Below are 23,100 nucleotides of genomic sequence, written 5' to 3'. Positions count from 1 at the left end.
TCGGTAATCGACTCATGCTGTCTAGATACGTCATCTCCGGGCCGTTTGACAGCCAGGTCTTTCCGCCGGTGGCTCTCGAAGGTTCTGATCAGGACCGGGTGGCGAAACTTTTATCTGAGTCCATCCGAAGCCGAACCGCGCCGCTCTAGCTCCGGGACCACATCAGTCCCGTTCTGAAGACTCCCCTCTACATTTTCCACCGATTATTAAGTCAAGATGCCCGAAGCGATGGCGGCACCGAGAGCCTCAAACATGAGCAGAAACAAAGGAGGGGCGTATGTGGACCGCGACAAGCCGGCCCAGATCCGGTTCAGTAACATCTCTGCTGCTAAAGGTAGGCTCAGTTATCTACAGGCCGTCTGAAAACACCCCATTCCCGGCCCCGAACCTCACGTTTCAGCCCGAAATCGGAAGCTGGCTCTGGGCTGGGCAGGGCACCGTTATTCAGTCATTTAGCTTCTACCCGGTCCGAAATCCCATTCAGAAAGTGCCAATTTAATAACCTTGCTGGGTGAAGTACATACGATCTGGGTTATAAAACTTTAGAAGACCGTTACAACTTAAATAGATCTCTCCTTTCTATTCGGCATATACGACATGTACCAAATGCTACTTGTTCTCCTGAAATTCCTCTAAAAATTTGGGTAGCTTCCGTCATGGTAGCTTAAAGTAGCAGGCAGCATGAGACAACGTTTTTAGTAGAAGACGCAACAAGAGTCTGGTGTGGTTATCTTTCTCTCTGTAAGATGCTGCAGCTGAATTAAAAGCTAATAATAATTTAAGCATAAAAAGCAATACATGTGGGCTGGGCAGGGCACCGTTATTCAGTCATTTAACTTCTACCCGGCCCGAAATCTAATTCAGTAAAGTGCAAATTTAACAGCTTCACTGCGTGCTAGGTACATGATGTCGTGTCCACAAAACTTATGGAGTATTTTTTTAATCAAACAAAACTCCCCCTTTTATACGGCATATATGACATGCACCAGAAACTACTTACTGTCCAGAAATTCCACTTTAAATTTGGGTGGCTCCCGTCATTGTAGTTTGAAGTCGCAGGCAGCATGAGACAGCATCCCTGTCTGCAAGATGCACATGACTCTGCATGCTATATATGGCCAGGATGCAAAGGATGGAGTACTAAAATGTGCATCTGAACTAAAAGCTAAACTAAATTAACAGCTATTTTTGATTTGTTTCATGCTTCTTAAATATTATTTTTTTTTTTATCCTTTTCCCTTGTCATACATAATAAATAGAATTATTTTTGTACTATTGGTGGGATAAAAGATATAATATAAATATCATCTTGGGCTCTGGGAAATTTCACTATTTTCTGACATTCTCTTGACACAATGTGAAGAATAATTGCTGGATTAATTAATAATCTAAATAATCATTAGTTGCAGCCTCTGTTCTTTATGCAGTAACATGTTTTTGTTTTTGCTTGTTGGGCTTTTCAACAGACAATAATTGCATAGTGGCAAAAGGAGCATACCTGTTTGCATACAGTTAGAATAATGTCACAGATAAAGTCAGTGTAGATTTAGTTTATAACAATACAGACAAACAAAGCAACATTAGAAAAAGTACACTAAAGAAAGAAAGGCTTTCTTACATATTAAGTCTTAGACCAATGTCACCCATTTGGATAATCAGGTTTATATCAGGGAATTTGATGAATAGTGGAAAAAAGTAGCCCAAATGCTAAAATAGTTCCAATCTAATAAAATAAACGATATCTCATATTGAGCTGCTATAAAATATGTTCAATATAAGTCATCCAGCACCAATAGTTTTAAAGGCTATTATGTCGTTTCTGAAGCAGGATTTGGGCAGCTTGGTTTTCCTTTTTGTTGAGAATTTGGGCGTCCTCAAATATTTAAGTGCTTTCATTTGTTATCCTGAAACATACACATGCAACATTTGCGTTCAACCTCAGTGTTAAGAGACGTCTTGTTTTGTGTCTGTTTTATTAGTTTAGCACCCAAGAAAACAACAACCCATATTTACAAATGACAAATGAATAAATGAGTTATATAAACATGAATGTTGAATCGAATTGTCACCATAATAAAACATCACTTTGCTTTGTTTGCAGCTGTTGCAGATGCCGTCAGAACGAGTCTGGGGCCTAAAGGCATGGACAAGATGGTGAGGGAACAGATTCTGGCTCCAGGTTAACTTTCTATGCTCCTGGGCCACACCTGTGTTTTTAAAGCAGGAGCTTATTGTTTTGTTTGTTTCAGATTCAGGATGAGAAAGGTGACGTGACCATTACCAACGATGGAGCCACCATCCTGAAGCAGATGCAGGTGCTCCACCCTGCAGCCAAAATGGTACGTGTCCAAACTTCTTTATCCAAAACATGCACGCTCTTTCTCTTAAAGCAGAATTTTGAGTTTAATGTACTTCTTTAACCCAGATGATTTGCAGTAAGCCTCATTGTTTTTTAATATGAGCTAATCTTAGTAGTTGCTCTCCTGGATTGTAATGGTTGTGTGTGTGTCTCAGCTGGTGGAGCTGTCCAAAGCCCAGGACATCGAGGCCGGAGACGGCACCACCTCCGTGGTGGTGATTGCTGGAGCGCTGCTGGACGCCTGCTCCAGGCTGCTGCAGAAAGGTAAGAACCACACAAAATCGCATAAATTAACCCCATTATTGTAAGTGCTCCACTTGATTTTATGCAACTGTTCAATTCAACCTGTAAATGGTGGGAAGGTTGCATATAGAAAACGATTGGATGCACATAGAGGTGGACATGGACAGATTTTTTGAGTTCAGTCCAAATTAGACAAAGACCCTTTTTTGCCACGTTTACATTACTTAATTAGAGCAGCACATCTACATGTCTGAAATAAAATAAAACCTTTTCCCACTAATAAACACTTTGATGGGGTCATACTCAGTGGAGACATTAGGGGAAAAGTCACCTTTTAGGGGAGGGGATACATTAAGGATAAATTAATTATACTATAATTATTTTATTATAGATTAAACAGCCACAGATTAAATAAACATAGTTTAAAGATTATTTAATAAAATATTATTTTTTTTATATTTATGATTGTAATTTTAATGTAGATTAAACTGATATACATTAAGTATTAAATAAATATAATTTATTTTAAATATTTCATTCTAATGTATTCTATAATTTTATTATGGATAAAATGGCTAATTCTATAATTTTAATATAGATTAAACTGATAAACATTAAGTATTTGATAAATATAATTATATAATATTAATTATTTATTTATAAATGTTAAATTATGTATTCTATAATTATTTTATTATAGATTAAACAGCTACAGATTAAATAAAGAGTAAATATTTAATAAATTATTGATTATTTGTATTTAATTATAATTATTTTATCATTTTAATACAGATTAAACTGATATACATTAAGTATTTAATATAATATTAAATAATTTATAAATATTTAATTATAATGTAATGTATATATTTTGTTATAAATTAAACCGATACACATTACGCATTATTTAATAAATTACTATATATTTATAAATATTATTTTATAATATTTTCTTAATATTCTATCATTTCGATAAAATCTCATTTAAATGGAAAATATCACAATTTCACAAAGCTCAAATTGACATCTTTAATATTGCTCCTGTTGTTCCACCAGCAGTCCAAAGTACAAAGAAATTTAATTTGATAGTATAACCGAAAAAGTCTGCAAATGGTCACAATTTGTAGCTGAAACCAAAAAAAATTGTTTCATAAATGACCTGTATAATAATGTGAAAAGTATATTTTTGTTGATTAATTTTTCTGCAGCTCCACCACTCTGTTGTTAAATATTTTCCCGTGCGTCAGGTATCCACCCCACCATCATCTCGGAGTCATTTCAGAAGGCAGTGGAGAAAGGCGTGGAGGTGCTGACAGACATGAGCCGGCCGGTGCAGCTGAGCGACCGCGAGACGCTGCTCAACAGCGCCACCACGTCGCTCTGCTCCAAGGTGGTGTCGCAGTACTCCAGCCTGCTGGCGCCCATGAGCGTGGACGCAGTCATGCGAGTCATCGACCCCGCCACCGCCACCGGAGTCGACCTGCAGGACATCAGGATCATCAAGAAGCTCGGGTGAGAGCGACAAGCATGTTTTTACCTGATTATTTGATGCATTTCAGTATTTTACGGGTTTTAAAAAAAATTGTAATCCTATTCAAACAATACAGAAGCTATTACATCAGACTGACTAATTAACATCAAGTGCAATACCATTTTCCACACCACCGACTATATTATGGTCATTATCATGTGCAATACATCTTTATTTATTACATTCTGCCACATTATCTGCCACTTTATTCTTTTTTTATTTTTTATATTGTTATATTCATATTCATATTATATATTGTTACCTATTTTGATGTTTTTTATATTATCCCATATTTTTTTTTTTTTTTTTTTTTTGTGGAACTTGGAGCATTCTGGAACAAGGATTTCCTTTGGGATTAATTAAATTCCATCTTAAATAACATGAGAGGGATTTTCAGACCCATTCCTTCTGCTCTGAAAGCCTTCATCAGTGTTTCCCCTCCGTGTGTGTGTTCAGAGGGACCATTGATGACTGTGAGCTGGTGGACGGCCTGGTGCTGACACAGAGGATCGCCAACACCGGCGTGTCCCGCGTGGAGAAGGCCAAGATCGGACTCATCCAGTTCTGCCTGTCCCCTCCCAAAACTGACGTGAGTCACCTGATGAATCCTGGGGTTAGAGGACAGAGGGCAGCTTCCTGTTCACTTTATATTGAGGGACTTTATATATTTAATCTCTGTGTCTTTCTTGATAATGATTTTGGTTATTATCAAGAAAACCATGGAAAATGTCTAGATACCAGCTCTTAAATTAAACTCTTAACAGCTATTTTGTTATCATTATATTTCTCCAAATAAATGTACCTTTAGTTGGACCAGGCATTAAAATTAATAAGAAACTGAAGAAATAATGGTCTAATCATTTTTTTCCATCACTGTATATGTGGGGTTAAATTAAATAGCAAACAGAAAAGGATGTCCAGATATCTCTGGATTTATTTACTCAAAATGTCACGTTTCCAGTGATCAAAGCAATTCCCAAATTATTGTTACAATTTAATTTAGCAGACACTTTTATACAAAGCGTAGAGAGTTCATACAACACGGGCAAAAATGTTTTAAAGGCTTCAATTGGAGAAGCCTTCCCAATTTTTAAAACTTCTTTCTGAGTTGACAGTTCCCTGTTGTGTTCTCATTCTCTCCTGACCGTCTGTGTGTGTTTCTGGCGTGCAGATGGACAACCAGATTGTGGTGTCGGACTACGCCCAGATGGACCGCGTGCTGCGGGAGGAGCGCGCCTACATCCTCAACATGGTGAAACAGATCAAGAAGGCGGGCTGCAACGTGCTGCTCATCCAGAAGTCCATCCTCAGGTAACACAGAACAGACACCAGAGTCAACGTGTCATCAAAGATTAAACGCGCTCCGTACTGACAACAAGGTGTTTCCCCCTGACAGAGACGCTCTGAGCGACCTCGCCCTGCACTTCCTCAACAAAATGAAGATCATGGTGGTGAAAGAGATCGAGAGGGAGGACATCGAGTTCATCTGCAAGGTGAGCTGAGACATTTCTGAAGCACTGAGCAGATTCTTGTTCTTTTCATTTTGGTGGATATTTTTCACACTGATATTTTGGCTAACTTCATAATGATTTATAAATTGGAATTATTCATGCCAGGCTGAAAAAGATGAGTGAACTATGTTACAGCCCAGAGTCCAGACTTTATCTTACACATCAATAATGAGATGGTAAAGGAAAGATCACTCCCCACCAGAGGTGGGAATCATGATACAATTTCATCCTGATACTTGAGTCATGATACGATATTATTGCGATTTTAATCATTTTGCGATATGGTGAGTGTTGCGATACAATATATTGCTGTCTTGATTAAATTCAATCAAGAATTGTTTTGTCCAATAAGAGAAAATTCTCAGTGTATTCATCTCACTTCAGTCTTTTTATTTCTCCACAATGAGAGTCAAACCCACAGACTGACCAACAAAGGACGACAACAACTGCAGCATTTTATCAAACTTTCACAAACGACAAGCTTCACTGCTCTCAAGTTTTTTGAATGAAACATAAAAAAGGCTAACTTTGCAGAGTTATTTCAACAACTTCCCGACATGATATCCTGACGTACATGGAGCCTATAGATTCCTTAGATCTTGAAAAGAAAAATTGGCAATTATTCTGATGGAACGCTAAATATTGATACTTGGCAGCCATGAATCGATATAATATTGCCTGACATAATATTGCCTGACAAAATATTGCGATACTATGCTGTATCCAAAATTTTTCCCCCACCTCTACCCTCCACATGTTTCTACTTTTCACTGTTCCTTTTCTGTTCCTGACATACATTTTCAAATGAAGCATTTTAGACATGCATGAAGGTGTGTCAGTACGAAGGTTTTAAAACTAATGTAAGAGACTGTCTGATGTTAAATGTCAATAAAAAGTATTTTATGAAATAGGAGAAGCTTCATAATGAACCGTCTAAAAATATATGGAAATTAGCGTTTCAGAAGTAGATATCTGAGTTTAGATAACCTTTACCTTTTTTGTCAGTATCTACATTATATTTTTGTCCTGTTAAGTTTCTACATGTATCAGTAATATGCAACCAGGACATTTTGTTATATTGTTATATCTTTGCATCTATGCCTATTGTGTGACAGTAGACAGAATATCCATGGGTTAAAATGCCAATTATTTGAATTTAAGGCCTTTTTAAAATGTCTAAAATTCTCTTTAAATCTCATAAAATATCTTAAATATGATTTGAAAGGTCTTAAATGTATGAACATTACTTTTATTCAAAACAAATGCATAAACTTCAGTCTCGTTTTTAAATGTTTAGATTTTTGAGGACGCTATAACATAACTACTAAATGGAGCTATGTACCTGTGCAGCCCGGTCAGAATTTATCGACACAACCAGCTTGCTTGTGTCACGGTGTGTAACAGGCTAGCATAGCAGCAGAGAAAACTTAACGAAAGCCCACAGCAAAGCAAAATTACTTGAGTAAGATGATGAAGTGTAAGTTCAACGATTTGTGGCTCCAGAACGAATAATTTTTTTTGCCAGTATGGATGTGAAATGGGTCTTAAACTATATTCATTATGGTCTTTAAAAAGTTTTAGATTTGACTTGTTGAAACCTGCAGAGACTCTAACAAAATTCCCCTCCCCTCCAGACTCTTGGCACCAAGCCCATCGCCCACATCGACCACTTCACCCCAGAGATGCTCGGTACAGCCGAGCTGGCCGAGGAGGTCAACCTGGACGGCTCCGGCAAGCTGATCAAGGTACGCATCAGAACCTCAACGAGTCGGAGCTGATATCAGATCAGTTTTCAGATCATTACGACTGAAGAATCAAAAACCATCACCAGTATGAGAAGTTGAATGTCCAGACGCTGTGGTGTTGATGATGCTTTCAGTAACCGTGTGTCGCTCCCTGCAGGTCACCGGCTGCAGCAGCCCCGGGAAGACTGTGAGCATCGTGGTGCGCGGCTCCAACAAGCTGGTGATCGAGGAGGCGGAGCGCTCCATCCACGACGCTCTGTGTGTCATCCGCTGCCTGGTCAAGAAGAGGTCGGTCGTTTCTGCAGATTACTCCACAAACATGACAGAAAGAGGAAGCACTGAGATGCAGATAGTGTGTCCAAACGCCCTCTTACAAAGGCGCTCCTGCATTGTTTCATCCTGCAGGAGCGTAAGAAACAGAGGAACAGAATCACTGAAAGCTCACTGTTTATTCACTCCTGGTTGTTTCAGCAACCTGGCTGGGAGCATTCACACATGTTGCATGCTCCAGGGAAATCATTTCAACTGTTCCACAAATATAAGTTGATTTTTTGGTTCTGGTAACACGGACATCCCTAAAAACTCTAGAAAGAAACAAACAAACTTACAATTTAGTCAAAATTATTTGGAAACATATTCGTCAGTTGTAAAAATCCATCACAGTTTATAGACCGACTCCCTGCTTCAACTTCAACAATCACAAAATAAAATTAAAATAGGCAGCGTGGCTCTTTTTAACTGTGCCCTAAATGTTTTTAAACAGCTAAAAACCTACTGGTTTATAACATGGCTTTTAATAGTAACAATTTAGGATAATTTTATTATTCTTAAATATGTTTTTTTCATCTAGTGTCCTTTAACTGTCTAGTTGTTGACTGCTTATTTGAACTTGTTTTAATGTGTTGCATTTTTATTTCATATTTGTAATTGTAAAGCATTTTGAGCTACATGTCTGATATGAAAAGCACTCTTCAAAAATATTTATTATCAATAACTGCCAAAAAAATAAGCTGAAAACCTGGGCTTGTGCTGAGTAAAAGATCTTGTATATCATGATGAAATAATGACTTAATATTTAATGAGAAACTTTCTTAAAGTATTGACTTAGTAGTCATTATGATGGATTTATTTCATCACATTGGTAAAATGGGCTTCAGTACCCAGTACAATACAGTGGCCAGTTCTAACATTACCTCACTAAAAAGAGTGTTTATGACCAGTTTTCTTGTGTTTCTTGACTTATTTGACTATTTTATAGCGTTATCATGTTCCCAGGTCTTAGAAATGACCTGACTGTATTTTGGGCTTCCACTGTGACATATTGCACCACATGACAATTCTACTCCGTCACTAGCACTTATTGCTGCACTAATGGCTCTTATTGCACTATACCTTGATTGTTCCCCTTTTTTCCTGTAAGTCGCTTTGGATAAAAGCGTCTGCTAAATGACTAAATGTAAATATTGTTTGATAATTGATTTCTTTTCATTAACTCTCTCCTTCTCCTATCAGGGCTCTGATTGCCGGTGGCGGCGCTCCAGAGATCGAGCTGGCCGTGCGTCTGGCCGAGTACTCGCGCACTCTGGCCGGCATGGAGGCGTACTGCGTGCGGGCGTACGGCGACGCCCTGGAGGTGATCCCCTCCACGCTGGCTGAGAACGCCGGCCTGAACCCCATCTCCACCGTCACCGAGCTCCGCAACAGGCACGCCCAGGGAGACAAGTCGGCTGGGATCAACGTCCGCAAGGTCTGATCCCTTTCTCCTCTTTCATTACATGTTGATGAAGAAGCTGTGAGATTAGAGTCAATTATACACAAGTGCATCTCAATACATTAGAATATGATAGAAAAGTCTATTTCTAGCAGTTCAAGTCAAACAGCCCCAACCAAGTATTGAGTCATGTAGATGGACATACTTTTCAGAGGCCAACATTTCCATATTAAACATACTTTTTAAAATTGGTCTTTTGTGATACTGAATTTTTTTCTGAGAGATTGAATTTTAAATTTTCATTAAATGTAAGCCATAATCATTATGATTAGAAGAAATTAAAACAATTATCATTCTGTGTGTAATGGATCTAGTAATATTAATAATAATAAGTGTTATTTACACTTTTTGAATTCAATTACACATAAATAAACTTTCTATGATATTCTAATTTATTGAGATCTGTAGACTGTATATTAGTCAATCTTTAAAGTTGCTTATCCAATATAAAAGCCAGTTATTCTGTAGTTAATTATTTTAGTGTCTGGATGTGCTGCATTTCTCTATCTGATATCATAGTAAATTTCATATCTTTGGATTTTGGATCATTATTGACAAAAAACAAGCAATTTAAAAACTCATGCAACCAAGGATATTACTATAATACTATTTCGATTACTATTTAATTAAATTTAACACCAAACTACAAATTACACACCAAACAATTAAAGTGAAATTTAGAGATTAAAAAAAACAAAAAAATCTGCAAAATTTAACTTCAGTCAATTTTGAAAATAATGAATTGCAGCCCTGTAAGCAAATAATACAATAATGAGAAAGAAACTTACTATACACAATATTGTACTTTTTAATCCACTACATTCAGCTGACAGCTTTAGTTACTTTTCAGGTCGAGATTCAACATAAAAACATGATCAGTTTAAAGTGATTAGACATGAATTTTAATTAAACTGCATAACAGTATATTAAGTAGTTAAAATGAGCCCTACATTTACAAAAATTAAAACACTGCCTACATAAATGCATCAATAGTAATAATCCATTAATATATTAAGAACATATAAAACCATCTGAGTGGGTCCTGTCTGCATAACGAGTTCTTTTACTTTTGATACTTTAGGTTCATTTTGATGCTGATGCTTTTTTTTCTTGAGTGAGATTTTGAATGCAGTACTTTTACTTGTATTGGAATAACTTTACAGTGGGATATTGATATTTTCACTTAAATCCACCATAATCTGAATGCTTTTTCCACCACTGATTGTAATGATGCTGCAGCATTAAGACTCCTACTGCACACTTCATTTGGGCTGCTGTTCCTTTTCTCATGAATGTTTCCCTTGCTGGATTAAGACCAATGTGACTTTTTACTGTGTTTGTATGTGACAGGGAGGGATCTCCAACATCCTGGAGGAGCTGGTGGTGCAGCCTTTACTGGTTTCCGTCAGCGCTCTGACTCTTTCAACAGAGACGGTCCGCAGCATCCTCAAGATTGACGACGTGGTAAGACTAAACCTCCCAAACTGTGGATTAAATGGTTAAAAGTGAATTTATTTTCATGTTCTCAGAGTCTATAAAATCTGTTTGTTTTGTTCCAGGTGAACACCCGATAAAGACTTGAGTCTGTCCAGTGAGTTTTGTCCACTAAGCCTGCTCGTACTGCGAGGGATCAGAGGACTCTGTCGACGTCAGTCTGTTCAGATTTCTGCTGTAGTTGTTACGTTGCATAATTTAATGATAATAAAAAAGGCTTCTTTTTTTTGTTGACACTCCAGCTGTTGCCTGTGTGACTCTTTTGCCTCTTTTGGATGTCCTCAAGTCTGTTTTTAAACCCTCAGAATAGCTGTAATGTAAAGTTAAGCTCCACATAGAGGTGCTTCTCTTTCATTTTCCTTTTTAGTAACAAAAGGGTTCCTTCTTGCAGTTTTTTGGCCAAATAAGGTTATAAAACCTGTTAAACAATAAATTTGCCAACAAGGCAGTGTTCATGGAATTAAAGGTTGGTAAACGTCTGAGTGGTAAACCTAAACACACAAAATAAAAATGGTAGTGTTGTATTGTAGTGCTTGCTGAAGCATTGTGTTCAACATTATGCCACTAAATTGTAATAACCTTTTATAGACAGATTTTTTTTAAAGTGCTCATTAGCTAACTGGCACATTTGTATTGAGTTTGAAACTAAATTGTTATTTTATGTGCACCGTTTCTGGTAAATTAATTCAAGGATAGCAGAATATGGAAAAACACAAAATAAGGCATGATTGTGCTCTAAAATTACCTGTAAAGCTTTTTGACATTATAGATCTATTAGATAACATTAAACAGATGAAATATGCCTTAAATGTGAATTTCACAAAGTTTTATTTTTAGTAAAAGGTCTCCAGTTGAAATAAATAAATACAATGCCTAATTTAAAAAAAACAACTTAGCTTTTAAGAGAAAAAGACAGAACACTGAGGCAGTCAAAAACTATTATCTCTCTTAAAATATATATATTGAAAATGTATATCTATGCACACGTGTACATACATACACACACACACCTTAACCATAACGTTTTTTATAACGACAGATTTTGATGTTAAAACAAAATATTTAAATGCTTTTATTTTGTATGGAACCCATAACTACGTCACTTCCCCCAGGCAGACCCAGCCTCGTTGCTAAGGAGCCTACCTGCTGCTTGGATACGGACGCTTTCAGCACGCGGATAACGGTTACCGATTTATCTAAATAATACCGGTTTGATCCTCATAAAGTTGGGTAACTTTTATTTAAGTTAAAAACTGGAACACATACGCCGGCGCCATGGCGAACGCCCACCGGACGAACGTGCTGGTTACTTCTTGTCTGAAGACGCCGGTGGACCCGCACACCAAGGCGCCGTTAGCTTCTTACGAGCGGGAGAGAGTGCTGCCCTGCACGGCCACCAGCCTCATGGACAACCGGGACTACGACAAGGAGGTAAGGACGGTAAAAAATAATTAAAAAAATCACATTATTTTAGTATTAACTTGTAGTTTAAGTAGTGCAGTTAAGTAACTGAACTACATTTTGAGGGACAGTTTTTAGTAGAAAAAGTACATTCAGTCCATTTTAAATTTATTTAATATTGTTGTAGACAGTTGTAGGTAACCTATTTTTTGTGCCCTGGATTTTGATCTCTGCTGCCGCCCCACTATAACTTTTTATTTTGTTTGTGCTGCTTATCGCATTAAAATAGCTTTTTTAAAAACTTAACTGCAGTGTGTCTTTTCTGAAATAATATCCCAGTTGCTTTGAATAATGTATTAAATTCAGTATTTGGGAATTGTTTGTAGAAAAACGCATTGTTGAATTATTCTTCAAGGCTTTGTGCAGCACAAATTAAATCTCAGTGATGGACATCTCAAAACGTTTTTAAAAAAATACTGCATGCATGGCAAATCATATTTTGTCACTATCAGTAAATGGTGTTATAATAAAAATTATAAATATGAAATAATATAAAAGAGGCTCCATACATTTAAAAATATTCCATCATTTTAAGTAATGACATTGTGAACTCTATATTATTCTATACATGTGTAATTAGAGCTCAAATGATTAATCAATTAGATGAGTGACAGAAATTTTAAACTTTAACTGTTTTAATAATTGAATAATTTGTTTGAGTCCTTTTTCGATACAGACTGTTAAACATTTGACAGTTTTATATTCTTGATTTGTGAATATTTGCTGCTTTTATATAATTGAAAATGGAATAGCTTTGGATTTTGGACTGTTTGTTGGACCAAATAAGGAATTTAATGCAATTTGAATTAGTGGTTGACCAATATGGGTTTTTTAATGCCGATGCCGATACCAATTATTTTGACATCAGTCTTAACCGATCCCTGATATGTGCTGCCGATTTTTTTGGGCCGATTCTTGAAGCCGATATTGCCTTTTCTCCCTCCATTTACATGATAAAAATGACACAATGATAACAAATGTTACACAAGTCTCAATTTAAACAAAAAAAGAAACATTTATTAACAAAACGAACAAAACATCAACAGTTGGATAGCAAACAATGTATGTTGTTATAGGCCTTGAGGTGGTGGCGCCTCAGATGAGTCCACATATTTGATGTGTTTTTCTTTTTTCCGGTATCAGCAGCAGCTCACCAGCGAATTGCAGATGTTGCACCGAGCCTTGCCTGGTGTTGGCTCAGTGAAATGGGCTAATTGATCGGCGAACGCACGCACGTATCGGCCGATGCCGATACAAGTAAAAAATGCAAATATCGGCCGATATATCATGTATCTCTAATTTGAATATGTCAGGCCATTTTTCTCAACAAGAAAATAAATTAATAAAACACCTACAGATTAACTGATAAAGAAAATAGCTGCTAAATGCAACCTGAATTCCATTTAATTTATTCAAAATAGAACATTGTTTCTTCTTTTTTGTTTTTTTCAGAATTAAACTACTTTATTGTTATATGGTGAGTTTTAATGATGGTGAGTTTCTTAAATTAAGGTGAAGATTTGCTAATTTTATATAATTAGGAATGGAATAGCTTAGTAGTTATAGTAGCCCAGTAGTTACATAAAGCATCTAAAACTGGCTCCACAGGGACAAACTACAACATTAACATGGTGTTATATTGGTCCTCAGTGATAACAACAGAATAATATAATATTCTGTAACAATATAACACTTTTGAAAGGAGCCATTCTGCATGATGAGTTTTTCTAATAATGAGTAGTTTTCTAATAATAATACCCCTAAGTGGGCTACATCTAATTAAAAAAAAGTCTGTTGACTTCAATTTTTTAAGTTTTTCTTTTCTTCTGGTCACTTAATAAAACAATGAAATAAAAATGTTATTATTTTCTCATTTGTAATGGTGTATCACCAAACTAAAACAACAGTTAGTGTAGTTTAGTTTAATCCCTTTTTGTAAAAAAACCCCAAAACTTTTAAGCAAACAAGGACAAAATGTATGTATTAATTTTCCTTTTATATGTTTATATTAAGTATTAATTGAAGATGCTTGGAGATTTCTGAGTAGCAAACCCAAACACTCAAGAGTAAAAATCAGAATAGCACACAATAAAGCAAAAGTAAATTAAGTTAGTTAAAACACAACACTTGTTTCCCTTCCTTCCATATTACAATCCTGATTTAATAGAGTTGTAATGTTTATATTTTATGTTGTTTTTGAGAGAAACAGAAGTCGTCCAGTTAATGGGTGTGTGACAGTTTCAGGTCAGTGCTCGTGGTGGAAAGGATTTGACCTGTGTAATTTGTGGGCCTGACTATATCTGGACTTCCCGCTTGACTAGATTACATGACGTCACATTCAATTTATATAATCCCTAACACTTAAATATCCTTAAGAAAACAACACTGTTGTCCTCCCAACTGCTGCACGATCCTGCAGCAGTTTAGTCCCGCTTCAGTGTAGACGAACTCATCACGATAAAGTGAGAATCAAAAGAGCCAGACACCTGATGCATGGTGTGTGTGTGTGTGTGTGTGTGTGTGTGTGTGTGTGTGTGTGTGTGTGTGTGTGTGTGTGTGTGTGTGTGTGTGTGTGTGTGTGTGTGTGTGTGTGTGTGTGTGTCAGTTGAGCTCTATCACATTAAGCTGCCCTTTGTGCTCCACCATATGGCCCATGTCGCTGTTGCTAATAGGCTTAGAGCCGCCCTGCTCAACGGCACTCCTCCAGAAGGCCTGCTGGTTAGAAACAATGCCCAGCAGCATGCATGATGTGTGATAGTCTGGGAGTATCAGAGGGTTCATCGTATCATTTTATATAAGTTCTAAAATATCTGAGTCAAACCACAAGGAGCCGTTTGTGAGTTTCATGTGACTTTTGACCCTCTCAGCTGCAGTATGAGGACTCGGGCTCTGACTTCTGTGATGAGGACTACCTGGGCCACGGTGCTCCTCTCATGGTGACTGACTACAGAGCAACAGGAGACCACTTGAACCTGAGTGAAATCTTCTTTTCCAACGAGGAGTACTACAGCAAGTTGGAGGAGCTGAAGAAGGCGCACCTCCGCACCATGGCTGAGCTGGAGGACATGTACCGGCGGCAGCTGCAGCTCAAGGCCATGGAGCCTCTGGACACGACGATGCTGGAGGCAGGCAGGCACAGGTGAGCAACTTTTGGTCCAAATTATGTTAAGAGGGAGTTGTGGTTAATTGTGTTGGGTTTCTCATGTCTGGATGTTTGTCTCTCTGTTGTTTTATGTCTTTAACACGCATCTTTTTCAACTGCATTAAATAGAAAGAAGAGCAGTGATGCAAACGTGACTTCTTACTCCCTTTGGCCTGTAGAGGGTGCTATATTAATATTTTATTGTTTTTTATTAGTGCAACAGTACAACAGTGGTGACTATACAATCATGGAGAAAAATAATTAGACCACCCATGTTTTCTCTAATTTCTTGTTCATTTTAATGCCTGGTACAACTAAAGGTACATTTGTTTGGACAAATATAATGATAACAACAAAAATAGCTGATAAGAGTTTAATTTAAGAGCTGATATCTAGACATGTTCCATGGTTTTCTTGATAATAACCAAAATCATTATCAAGAAAACCATGGAAAATGGCTAGATATCAGCTCTTTAATTAAACTCTTTTCAGCTATTTTTGTTGTACCAGGCATTAAAATGAACAAGAAAATGAAGAAAACAAAGGTGGTCTAATAATTTTTTCCATGACTGTACATGCAATTATCATTCATAGTCCAACTTCTTTTTTCCTATATTTTTTATTTATTTCTAATGTGTTATAGTGCATTGTTCCCTCTTTCTGCAATAATAACCAAAACCATTATCAAGAAAACCATGGAAATGAACAAGATATTGAAGAAAACAAGGGTGGTCTAATATTTTTTTCCATGACTGTAGGTGCAATGTAGTAGGCTACATAAAATTGTTGAATTGTTGAATTATTCTTAAGTGTGGAACAAATTAAATCTCTGGATATCTAAAAACTTTTAAAAAAGAGACTATATCCATGGCAAAACATACATTCTTACTATCAGTAAGTGAAAACAATAGTTTATAAAACTGTTCTATCACTTTAAGTAATTAAAGTGTGTGCTTTATATTATATTGATATTATTCTGCAACTATTAGAAATAATTCAATAATTGTTTGGGTAATTTTTCAATAGAAAATAATAAACATTTGCCAGGTTCAGCTCCCTCAGTGTGAAGATTTTCTGCTTTTATATCATTAAATAAAAACATTTGAGTGCAATTTTTTGCCATTCCAACATATTATTAAAAAAACAATATAAATAATTGAGAAAATTATTTACAGATTGAAAGTTGCAATCCTGAGTGCAGTTTAACTCCCTGTGAGATGATTTTGAATAAGCTTGTATGATGAATTTAAAATCGTTCCAGCTCATTTAATGTGAATTTATCAAAGATGACACCTTGTTTCCCCATTTGTTTTGTTCAGAATAAATTGTTTACTTCATTGTGATTTAGTGAGTTTCTGACCATAATATGCTTTGTTATATCAAAAGTAATTTATTTATTTTTTTCTGTTAGGCTACCGTGGTCTAACAGCAGCCCGGCAGCTTCACGCCGTCTGAGGAAGTCTCACTCTGCTGTGGAGCTCAGGAGAAGCTCCCGACAGTCTGACTCTTCAGACGAGGAGGAAGCTGTCAGTAATGACGTGGAGAAAGGCCTGCTGTTTTCTCCTAAAGAACACATCAAGAACATGTGGCAGGACTTCAAGCTGCCCGCTCACCATCGCCGCATGTTGTCCTCGTCGCTGCAGAGCCTGCCAGCCGACCACAAGAAGCCACGAAAGGGAAAAGGAAAGAAGAGGCTGGTGCATAAAGATGAAGAGCAGGAGGACTGGAAACACAGACTGACCGTCCCGCAACCTTTTCAGATGATGCTGCGCGAGGCTGAGAGGCGGAAGCGCGGCATAAAGACGCGTTCAGAGATTGAGCAGGAGAACACAGAGCTGCGACGGCAGCTAGAAGAGCTGACAGAGTGCCAGAGGAAGTTCCGCGCCAGCCCCGTACCGGCTCATGTTCACCTCCCGCTCTATGAGGAGCTGCAGGAGCGCCACAAGGAGCGGCGGCGAACGAGAGAGCGAGAAGATCAGCATCTCCGAACCAGCCAGAAACCCTTCAGCTTTCTGGAGAGGGAGCGGATAAAGAAGGAGCAGAAACAGCTGCATCACCCGCAGCAGTCCGACCAGGAGAAGGTAAAACCGTTCAAAGCCAAGCCGGTGCCCAAGGCGGTGTACGCAGCAGCGTCAGGGGAGCAGATGAAGGAGGAGCAGCTGTACCGGGCCATCAAGATCCAGATGAGAGCTCAGGAGATGCTCACCAGTGCTTCCATGCCTCCTAGCATGCTCGCACGGCGACTCAGCGACCGCAAGAAGACCAAAGACGGTAACAGCTCAGGGGACGACAGCTTCTCCCACAGGCCGCACATCAACAAAGAGGTGCCCGACTTCGACGCCAGCTACCGACGCTTCCAGAAACACCTGGAGAAACAAAAAGAGGTTAAGCCCACGACTGCCTGCGAACCCTTTGACCTTAGGACGTCGCACATTGCCTCGCACCGTGACCGCATCCTGGCCGACATCGAGAAGGAGCAGAGCAGCCCGAAGATGATGCGCTGGCCGTACGTCAGCCCCGGGTCGTCTCGCACGCCAAACTCAAGTCTGTGTTCGTCCCTCTCTGGCAGCCTGGAGATCCTGCCCACAAAAGTCACAGATGCCACCAAAAAGCGCCATGAGGCCGTGAGGTACCATTTTAGGACTCCAGAGGCTTCCACCATTGTAGTTGAGATAAAGACAACCCCAGAACTCAAATGTCCTGTTTGACATCCCTGCAGCCTGAATACTTGTGAAACTCCTTTTCCCAACATCCCTGCAGTGTGCTCGCAACCTCACACCCACTCCAAAACAGTTTTGACACCCTGTAGCAGACTGTTGCACCCACATCCTCACCCGTCCCCTCCGACCCCTCCTGCATCTGTGACCAGACTGTCTCCCCGAGCAGAAAGGCGCTGGAGCAGAGGAAGAAGGCCGAGCATGAGGAGGAGCGCTGGAAGGAGAGGCAGAAGCAGCGGGAGAAGAAGCTGCAGAGGGTGGTGATGAAGCGCGCCCAGGCCAACGACCCCCACCTGGCTCTGTCCCAGACACACCAGACCAAGCTCAAAGAATTCCGGTACAAAAAAACCCAACACGACTACAGAATGAGCTGTTGTTGAATAAAATGGGGCGATGCACAATTGTCTGTTTTTTCTGCAGGAAACAAGAGCTTCAGCGCAAGAAGGAGTACCAGCAGGAGATTAAAGAGATGAAGCAGAGAGTGAAGGGGAGGCCGCTGCTGCTGGAGCAGGTTGCACAGGTAAACGTCAGCCTGAGCTTTAAATCACACAGCACAGGTGTCCATGTGGTCAATCCTGCTGTCACACATATACAGGTGCATCTCAATACATTACAATATCATGGAAAAGTTCATTTCCAGTAGTTCAAGTCAAATAGCCCCAACCAAGTATTGAGTCATATAGATGATATACCTTTCAGAGGCCAACATTTTCATATTTAACATACATTTCAAAAATTGGTCTTTTGGAATATTCAAATACTTTGAGACACTGAATTTTAGGTCCTCATTAAATGTAAGCCATAATCGTTATAATTAAAAGAAATTAAATAAATGAAGACATGGAATGTATCATTGTGTGTGTAATGGATCTATATAATGTGTTATTTCCACTTTTTTAATTGAATTACTGGCATAAATAACCTTTTCTATGATATTCTAATTTATTGAGATGCACCTGTATATAACATCCAAACTACATTTCTGTCTGACCACAAACACATTTAAAGACACAGACAAAGTGTACACCTGAATCAATTCCGTACCAAATTTAGAAACAAACCTGTCAAACATTTAAATTAAATAATAATAACAATTCAAGAAACTGTTATTGGACCACAAAATCATTTTATTATCTTAAGTGCTGGTATGCATACATTTATCACAGACTGATGAAATCCAAAAATCTGAGTTCTTTTTTACTTGATGAGCATGTCACTGTTGACACTGTGTCTCTGAACTTTGATTACAGAGAAATGCCAAACAGGCAGCAGAGAAGCGCTACACAGACGCTCTGCACGGATGTGATCTGACTGAAGAGTTCATCAGCAGCAAGGCGGTTAAATCAAGATCTGCAAACAAAGCGTCCCAGTCCAGTGACAGCAGACAGAGGTGAATCACTGCAGACACACAACACCCAGTCAGGCTGATGCTTCAAGCTAAGGGAATCAAACGTAGTATAGAGATGAAAACGTCTGGGAGGGGCTGCAGAGAATGAATGTTTGATATCATGTAAAAAGTTATTATCAAAAAAGAAGCTCTTTCTTATATTTCAGGCTCCTTTTACAATCATCATTATACATCCATTAAAAGAAAAGACAAGTGCAAGTTAAGAAAATAGAATCGAAGAATTAAAATAATGCAGAAGTTAAAATATATGGATAAAATATTATATATAAAATGTGTGAACTATAATATAAACAGAAATGTAGTAAATGGATAAATCTCCACTCCAAAATGGGACATTTTTAGCTTTTTTTAATTTCTTTTTTTAAAGTTTTTTTCTTTTTTTTCTTCCAGTCATTTTATAAATATGGCATATATTTTGTCATGGGTGTGAGATTTTTTTTATTTTTTATTTTTGGAATTAGAACCTCAGCTCCTTAAATAAGTCCATAATAAACTGTGAAATCAAAATAAAGACACTCAAAAGGATAAAAATTACCCATTAAATCCACACAGTTTGACTCCACGGCCATCACAGCATCAAATCACACATTCTGTTATATCAGATCTTCAATCTGGAGCCCTGGCTTCAAAATTGTAGTTTGGATTTGGATTTTTTGGGGATTTATAGCAAAACTTTTGGATTTGCAAACACATTTTTATCCATAACAATACATCTTTATTCACACATTTATTTGACCTGCAATAAAACGTTTTTGAGTGCAGCATGGAGAGTTTTGCTCTCAAACCTTTTCTGTTTGATTGCATAATAAAGTGACAAAAGTAACCCCAGAATCCATTTTTTGTGCTTTTTAATTAATCATTTAAAAAAAAGAAAAAAAGAAAACAACAGCAGCATTATGTAAACCAACTGGCAATTAAAGGGTTGAAAATCTGAAATTGAATGAAATCTGGTTGTTATGATCAGTATTTATGTTGGATTATATTACTTTATAATTTTATTTTTAAAAATGCATTAATGTTTGTCCTCTATGGACAGTAATCTCATGAAGCCCACAGCTTTATTTAACTTTTTTCGTGTGAATTAGTAGTATATATAATTGTTTGTTGTTTAGTTGGTTGTCTGTAAAACATGTTATGTTAAAGAACGTGTGTTTATTGAATCAGAGTGCAGCCGTCTTAGCTTGGAGCTGACTGTGTTCTTGTGTCTCTCAGTGACCAAGAGGAACCAGACATGGGATACAAACCTGTTCACTACAGAAAGGTTTTCCTGGATGACGACGACACAGAAACAGATCCAGACAAAAGAGACAGCAGCAGGGACGAGGCGTCTCTAAACCACCGTGATGGAGGGGACTCCAGCAGTCACCGCTCGGATCAGGATTATCATGGAGAAAATGATGATGAGCACGAGTCAGATGAAAGTTACCACTACTCAGACGATCATGAGAATTATTCAGACGACAGCGAGCACGATGCTGACACCATGCAGCAGGAAGCAGGGCAGTGATGTCATAGGTATAAATGGAAACTGAGGGGAAACACTAAACAGGAAGCTTTATATTCATTTAAATTATATGATGTAATTTATTCTCACTATGATTGTGCACATAATGATTTAAATTAGATATCTTTAAAGGGGAACTTCACTATTTTTCAATCTGGACCCTATTTTTTGTTTTTGGCACAATGTTTCGATGAATCAGTTGATATTTTACACATGAAGTGCTTTGGTGCACGATTTCTTCTCCTCTTTGGCGGGCAGTAGTCTTCCTGGTCAAAATAATCTCTGGTGCATGGTGCAGTGTATGGACTGGAGTGTTGGACACATGTATAGCACAACACAGCTTTAGCCCGTCCATATCCCTCCAAGGTCGTCTCTATGAAAGCTGCCTGAAGTGTGACTCAACATTTTGGTGGCACAATTTAGAAATGCACAAACACAAACGAAAGGGAATACTTACTACCTCTTACTTCATAATTTATAAAGGATTTTCAAACTAAAATTGCTTCAAAGTAATGAAATATACAATCCATTAGTGAGAAAACTCCAGGAGCAGGTCTGGAACTCTTGTAAATTCTGTAAAAAGATAAAGGACTGATGTATATTGATGTGCGCAATCGCCCTGCAGGTTTACACTGCAGACTGGACAATACTGGAGTAGTTTGTTGTCCCCAAAATTGTTGTGTCCATTCATCACTAAGACACAAAAACATGGAAATATTTGGTTCAGGTTGAAAGCAACTGAAGTTCCCCTTTAACCTGAGGTCCATACGATATTATCACTCATTAGTTTTCTCTTTATTGAGCACTTGAGAATTTTGACTCTCTTAATCCTCATTTTGCATCAGAAAATGACATCTGTCAAATGTGAAGCATAACATTGTCTGGTTTCTAGCTAAATGCAGTACATTATTTTTTCTTTCGCTCCATTGTGGGAATTTTGTCACGGCACAATAAAATATTTTTAGTTTCACACTTAAGGAAGTGATTTTGGAAAGCACAGATCCTAAAAATAACATTAAAGATGACTTAATTCTGTTACAGGCTTCCAGTAAGCACTGACAGAATATGACAGATTATTAAATGGCCCAGTGTCCCAAATCCAAACTAACTGACATATTTTACATTTTAGCAGATAGTGTACAAAAAAATCAACATACTTCACCATTTACACAAAATTGGAAGATTGTACTGCACAGTATTTTCACATTTCATACTTTAATAACTTCTAGCTGATAATACTTGTATACTTTTACTTAAATAAGGTCATGGATGAAGGACTTTTACTGGTAGAAGAGAAAAAGACTGAGAACAGTGCATGTTTATGACTCTCAGTTGCTGATTTGGGTTCATAAACACACGTGTAATTGGACAGCACTTTAGATGAAAGACTATAAAATTACATGTTTGACCTCTAGGAGTTACAAGTAATGTTACTAAATATATATATAATAATATTTATTGATATAATATTCATTGTTTTTATTCAGTCATCATAACTTTGTTTATGTTACACTGGACCACCTGAAATAAAGACACTTTTTCAAAAGCAATTACAGCAATGCTGGTGTTGTTTTCACCTTCTGTGTGTGTGTGTGTGTGTGTGTGTGTGTGTGTGTGTGTGTGTGTGTGTGTGTGTGTGTGTAAAATGTGGAACTATATCTACTGTGGCAGGGCCTAACACGGGTGTACTTTGCCAGATATTTCTGTGTGTGTGTGTGTTATTTTTAATAATATTTTACCAGTTATTTATTATTTTTCAGGGCCTGTGTATAACTGAATTTAAGTTATTTATTATATTATGAATTTATTATTTATTTTAATAGTTATTTATTAATTATTTACTCTAATAGTTATTTATTATTATTTAGGGCCTGTGTGTTACTGAAAAAAAGTTATTACTTATCAAATGTATTTATTATTTAGTCTAATACTTATTATTCTTCAGGGCCTGTATATTACTGAATAAGTTATTTATTATATTTCAGGGCCTGTGTGTTACTAATTTTAAGCTATTGTTCAGGCCCTGTATGTTAATGAATATAAGTTATGTATTATTTTTCAGGGCCTGTGTGTTACTGATTTTTAGATATTTATTAAATGATTGATATATTATGTCTTTCTTATAATAGTTATTTATTATTGTTCAGGGCCTGTGTTTTACTGAATATAAGTTATTTATTATCATATCTTTATAGTATGTATTTATTTATTTTA

General features: G+C 37.4%; 2 protein-coding genes across 2 annotated transcripts; both read left to right on the top strand.

Annotated features, from left to right (window-relative positions):
• Positions 1-43: 43 nt before the first annotated feature.
• On the top strand, positions 44-10,895 carry cct4 (chaperonin containing TCP1, subunit 4 (delta)). Its single transcript, XM_059331733.1, has 13 exons — positions 44-334; positions 2,102-2,154; positions 2,250-2,339; positions 2,515-2,623; positions 3,850-4,114; positions 4,590-4,722; positions 5,305-5,444; positions 5,530-5,626; positions 7,279-7,389; positions 7,547-7,677; positions 8,902-9,136; positions 10,511-10,624; positions 10,720-10,895. The coding sequence occupies exons 1-13, from the start codon at positions 217-219 to the stop codon at positions 10,732-10,734; spliced, it is 1,611 nt and encodes a 536-aa protein (XP_059187716.1). The 5' UTR covers positions 44-216; the 3' UTR covers positions 10,735-10,895.
• Positions 10,896-11,806: 911 nt separating this feature from the next.
• On the top strand, positions 11,807-22,408 carry fam161a (FAM161 centrosomal protein A). Its single transcript, XM_059329080.1, has 7 exons — positions 11,807-12,085; positions 14,983-15,254; positions 16,669-17,886; positions 18,144-18,311; positions 18,395-18,494; positions 19,225-19,364; positions 20,595-22,408. Exons 1-7 carry the CDS (start codon positions 11,930-11,932, stop codon positions 20,887-20,889), a joined length of 2,349 nt encoding a protein of 782 aa, XP_059185063.1. The 5' UTR covers positions 11,807-11,929; the 3' UTR covers positions 20,890-22,408.
• Positions 22,409-23,100: the final 692 nt, after the last annotated feature.

This window comes from Centropristis striata, chromosome 1 (assembly GCF_030273125.1).
Source record: "Centropristis striata isolate RG_2023a ecotype Rhode Island chromosome 1, C.striata_1.0, whole genome shotgun sequence".
Classification (NCBI taxonomy): domain Eukaryota; kingdom Metazoa; phylum Chordata; class Actinopteri; order Perciformes; family Serranidae; genus Centropristis; species Centropristis striata.
This window is presented reverse-complemented; position numbering and strand designations above follow the sequence as displayed.